Source organism: Mycetomoellerius zeteki, unplaced genomic scaffold, assembly GCF_001594055.1.
Source record: "Mycetomoellerius zeteki isolate Tzet28-1 unplaced genomic scaffold, Tzet1.0 scaffold900, whole genome shotgun sequence".
Lineage (NCBI taxonomy): Eukaryota > Metazoa > Arthropoda > Insecta > Hymenoptera > Formicidae > Mycetomoellerius > Mycetomoellerius zeteki.
Window position 1 is genome coordinate 13,726 of NW_017257937.1, and position 5,827 is coordinate 19,552.

Below are 5,827 nucleotides of genomic sequence, written 5' to 3' on the forward strand. Positions count from 1 at the left end.
CGCCCGCCCGCCCGCGCGCACGCACGCACGCACGCACGCACGCACGCACGCATATACATACATGCATTAAAGTTAGATTCATTAATCTAACTTTAATGTAAAATACATTTGAAATGATTAAGACAGTTTCAAAAATAAAAACAATTGTTTAAATGAAAACAGACATTGTGTAATGTGACTATTTAAATATGATAATGATAAAGGACCTTTACATTTTTACAAAATCTGGTTTCTTCTAATCTATTTTCGATTTTCCATGAAGTCTACGTGTCAACATGTTTTAAAAAAATATTTTCAACAAATATTGGTAATGATACCATTCGATAAAACATAAAGTTTCAGCTTTAAGAATTTTTTTTCATTGCGGTACGCGTGTGATGATTTTTAAAAGAGTTATAAACGATCAAAAATAAAAAATACTCCTTTTATTCGGATAACTCAATAACAAAAAATCTTAGGAACACATTTTTAAAAAACAATTTTGTAAAGAAAACTTTAAGTTTTCTCAAAAATTTTTTAGTAAACTTTCACAAATATTTTTACAAGTTTTTTTTTTAGACATGTAACAAATCCACAAAGTGAAAAAAAATCATTTTGTCCAACTCGTAGTTTTCTATATGGAAAAAAATTACTAAACTCAAAAGACGTGACCTTTTGAATGTAGAGATTTCAAAAATCTTTTGTTAAACAAGCATTTAAGATCCTGCTAAACCGTTTAAGACATTGATTTCTGTAGTTTGTGTTATCAACTTATCATGGTCCTATAATATATTATATTGTCTTTTGTGTTAAGTTTTTTTATTCATTTTTAACGAAGTTACAGTTGCTCGAATTTTTATGTCGGTAGCGCTACGAACTTGTATTCCAATCCAATACACTCATGGATAGACTCAAATAGACCTGAAGAAATTAAATTATGTAAAAATATATATATATATATATAAATGAGAGGCCCACTTTATCACAAATAGTCACATCATGTCTTTTTTCATTAAAAAAAATTTTCCCATTTTCTAAACTGTTTTTATCATTTCACACACAAATGTATTTTATGTATTAAATTTAAATTAATAAATTATACCGCTTGCAATATCATTGACTTCAATATAACTAAAAATATAAAATTAGACAAAAAAGATAAAACGGAGGCCCGCATCATCATCTTTTCCTCTAACAATTATTTTAACGGTTATTTTACATACACGCATGCTTTTGTTTCCAACATTCTAATAATAAACAAATTTACCTCGATTAGATACGTTGGTTGTTCATTGTATACTTTCACAAATATTTCGCCGATAACTAATTCGTCACCATGAGCAGTATACTTGAAATCACTAAAATCATGTTCAAAATTGCCGCTATTATTTAATCTCTCCTGCCGTTTCAGTTCTAAATATTCATTTAATTCCGCTCTAGTCCCATTGTCCCAGATTAAATACGGATTTGAACAATTAGAATTCAATGTCTTTAAAATTTCTTCAGGTTTATCTTTAACAAGCTGACGTGCTAAATAAGGAGTTAATAAACTTTCCAAAGCGGCAACTGTAACAGGATTAACGGGTGTTTCATTATCGCCTTTCATGTAACCACCTAATCGAGCACAGGCGCGAACTGCCAATTTAGCCAAATTGTTGGCTACTTCCTGACGATTCTCATCCTGGTTTCTTTCTACTCCACCTTCTTCTAATGTATAATCATAGTTGAACATGAAGAGCAATAAATCCCATAAAGCACCAGATTGTAATAACTGCATTTGTAATATGCTATCTGTAGCAAGAGATGAAATACACTCTGTAGCAACTGCACATAATTTTGTTAGATGCTGCAAAAGAGAACAATAAGAAAAATAAAAATTGAAATGAAATAAGTTGTATGTGCATATACACATGCACACGCACGCACGCAACTTTCCTTGTCTTTGTACATACCTTGAAATGCAGTATTCTGCAAAGATCTTTTACAAGTTGCGGCAGTTCGATAATCTTATCTCTGCATCCTCGAAACGATCCAGCAACAGCGAAACATCTAGTGATGTGCATACAAACTTGCACTGCTACATCGGTGGATTTACTCGATCTGCTTAATACCGATACGCATCGCGTATACGCTTCCAACAATACATCTAAACCACCCTCCCTTCGCAATTCTTCGGCGTTTAAAGTCGAACAGTGCACCGTGTGATACGCAAGTTCGCTTGCAGCTGCTAGCAATGGGGCAGACTTTGAAAATAACCGTTCGTCATCCGTTTCCAGCTTAATTGTTTTGATTAGCTGGGGATAACCGGCGTATTTGTAAGGTCTAAGCTCATCTGTATATCTATGAAAAAGGATGCTCTGTGTCCTTAAAATCAAAACAATGTTGTCAGGATTAGGTCCAGTCGTCGACCAACAACTGCGGCTGCACAGAAATTCGTATGCTTGGCTAACAGCTTCAAACTTATCCTAAAATCATTGTTATTGTTGTATACGTGCGGGTATATTATACATGTATAATATACACACGTGTATGTATATGCACATGCACGCGTGTACACCAGTGTATACAAGCTTACGCTTGATACGTAAAATATACATATAACATAGGAAATATATATATATCATAATAACTAATTCTAAATGCAGACTTACCCTGCCTTCAGGATTTTTGTCAGGATGATACATTTGAGCCAATTTATAAAATGATTTCCTGACGATTGCTTCATCATGATGTTTTCCACTAATTAAGCCAAGTTGCTTATAAGCTTCCTCCATAGTCATTAGAGGTGGTTTTTTCTCTACTTCTCTTTTCCACGAATCTAATACGTCTTTTAGTAACTGCACCTAATTCAATATCACACTCGTATAAATCATTAATGTCGCGTATAAAGGACAATGTTGATATAAATGATGCATAACACAACACGAGAGATCAAGTCAGTTCCCTTTAACTTACAGGTTCTGAGATAGGCCACTGCGGGAATTTAACAGTATCGCAAAGATGTCTGAGATAGAATATCTGGCAAAACAATTCGTTTTCCAATTGTGGATATCTTACAGCAGGTATAGCGATATATTGATACCTGGCCATGGTATGACTTCGTAATTTAGGAGTAAAATCTGCAATATGTGCAGCAATTTTCTCGATAAGCATTCGCCGCATTTCTGCATTCCAAATTGCTTCCGGTGTATCATAATCTCCAAGAAATATTTGCGCAAATTTCTCTGCTCCGTGATTCTCTAAATAACTCACCATTGCATCAGGCAATAGTTGACCGAGAATACTTCGTTGCATGATATCTGAACAAGTGTTCTAAAGGATACAACAACAATGTTATACGTATTTCTTTATCGTTATTGTAATCATATTACAATTTTTTATTATAAAAACAGATGTAAACGTATAAACTTACATCGTCGTTCCTAAAGGCTTGTTTAGTGTGCGTAAGTTGTAAGAACCTTGCAATCGGCAAAACATTAGAACCAGTGTACATTAAGATAAAGTAAAATACGCCGGCAAGATAAATTTTTGACACATCAGCATTATCTCGCATCACTTCACATAACAATGTAGCGACTCTTTCAACTAGGATTGGATCAAACGTTAGCAAAAGCTGTACAATATGTGGCAGATACTGAAGATCGGATAACAATCGCTTTACACGTGGCAAGGGCCTGATTACCGCGTCATCGGTATCTCTACTTGGGAAATATTCACACATCTTGATTAAAATGTTTAGGATTAAATTAGCCAGTTCACTTTCATTTATCACGGGAGTTCCCTTTGCAACAAGACTCCACTTCAATTGTGGCACTTGTGAAATCGTTTTCCATCCATCTAATCCCTGTGCCCAAACTTTTGTTTTATGAGTCACGTGATTTAAAGCGTATAATTCTTTCAAGTCCCTTAGACTCATCGGACCTTCACGTTGATCACCATTATTGTAATACCATTCTTTTTCCATTCGTTCCTGCTGTGGACCCGCCTCTATCACATTGGTTTGCGTTGGTACGACAGCTCGGGAAGTATGTAAATGTGCCAATGTCAATAAATCGACTAAAGTTCGTACACCATTCTGATCCATTATATCTTTGACATTTCGCCTATGTAATATGAGTTTATTTATGAACATGACTAGTCTATCACGCTCCGTTCTGTCCGCACAACGTTCCAACATTCCCAGGATGTATTTCGTATCTGAGAATGGACCAATATCCTCATAATATCGACCATACACTATCGTCATTGCTTGCAAGCAAAGGCACTTCATTTCGATTTTCGCAGTCAATAAAAATCTATGATATAAATCATTAAAAAATTCGTATCTGTAATTGAAAATAAAATACCATTACGTAAACTATCTAAAATTTTGTACTACAAATTAATGAGGCGTCGAGTAAGTATAGAGTTAATAACAAACGATTACATATTTTTTTCTTATTTTCTTACTATTTGTAACGTTTTGTAAATGTTTCTTTTTTTGCAGGTGTTTTTTCTGCAGTTGATTTCGTCAGGGTTTATTATAGGCGTGTAATATTTTTTTCATTGAGCGTATATAAGTTATTATACAGTTATTCATATATATACAGAGTGTATATAAAGTCTTGGACCGTATAAATATCTTGAAAAGTAATCATTTTTAAGAAAAATGTTTTATACAAAAGTTGTAGGGTTGAAAATGATCTATTGACTGACCTTATCAATTTGACCTTGGATGGCGCCACCAAGGTCAAGTCAAGGTCATATCCATTTTTTTAAACGAAACACTATTTTTTATTTTAGAATCGAATAGCTGAGGTCGGGAGCTTTCCAAAACACTATAATAAAGCCTCTTTTTAATCAGTACTTTTCAAGTTATGAGAGTTGAAAGTAGACTTAGTTGAAGATATGACGTATCTAATGCGATTTTTCACATTGCAATTCAGACTTTAACTTTTTATGATGTAATTTAAGAACAAAATATTTTTTGTTTCATCTTTGTTTATTTGTTCTTGTCTTACTCTAGAGATATCAATTTTGCATGTAATAAGTTAAAAATATATTTTTTATTCAGGAATATAACTTGACGAAGTTCCAGATCCCGGTGGGGTCTAGCCGAGAAAGTAACTAAAAATTGGGTAAACCTTCGGATGAACTGCATATTCGAAATCATACAAACGACCACGTGTTTTTGATGTATTTTTGGCTCCTGAAAACGAATATGGCAGCAGAAATTGGCGCTCGGCCGTATCTTGGCCGCAATCTTGAAAAAACAGCTGAAAAACGACATTTTTTTAAGTTTCTTGCATTTATTTCGAAATATACGAATCATACAAAAAAATGTTTCAAACAAAAATTGTAGAGCATGAAATTCTCTATAAAAAAGATTCTACACATTTTTGTCCTAATCACAAAAGGAAGCCCGTAAAACAGCGATGAAAGTGACTAGTTACACGTTTGTGCGGCCTTTACTTACACGTTTATGCTCTGTGATCACATGTGCATGCGTTGTACGTACTTTTCGGTAAGAGTGCACGAAATTTAAAGTCATAATCCATTAAATTAATAACCATTAATAACCCATGTGGATAGTAGGATGTATAGACAGTAATGCTTGGGTTCGGGCGGCTACGCCGCACATCCTACTATCCACATGGGTTATTAATGGTTATTAATTTAATGGATTATGATTTTAAATTTCATGCACTCTTACCGAAAAGTACGTACAACGCATGCGAATCACGTCCTCATATATACTAAATTTCGGCATATTTCACTTGCGAGAAACCTAATTGATTAAGTTGGGTACTTTAACTACGGATTACGCGTTTATTATACAAGATACGACAAAAGTGTATCAAACCTTATT

General features: G+C 34.0%; 1 protein-coding gene across 2 annotated transcripts in view; it reads right to left on the reverse strand.

The window, feature by feature from the left end:
* Rme-8 (receptor mediated endocytosis 8) overlaps positions 1-5,827 on the reverse strand; it is an 18,521-nt gene that overhangs the window by 3,919 nt on the left and 8,775 nt on the right. For both annotated transcript variants that reach the window (XM_018460033.1, XM_018460032.1), the window contains exons 7-11: positions 3,392-4,304; positions 2,935-3,291; positions 2,631-2,822; positions 1,932-2,444; positions 1,247-1,825 (exon numbers count right to left, since the gene is read on the reverse strand). In XM_018460033.1, the coding sequence (XP_018315535.1) occupies positions 1,247-1,825; positions 1,932-2,444; positions 2,631-2,822; positions 2,935-3,291; positions 3,392-4,304 (2,554 nt within the window). The remainder of the gene's footprint in view (positions 1-1,246; positions 1,826-1,931; positions 2,445-2,630; positions 2,823-2,934; positions 3,292-3,391; positions 4,305-5,827) is intronic.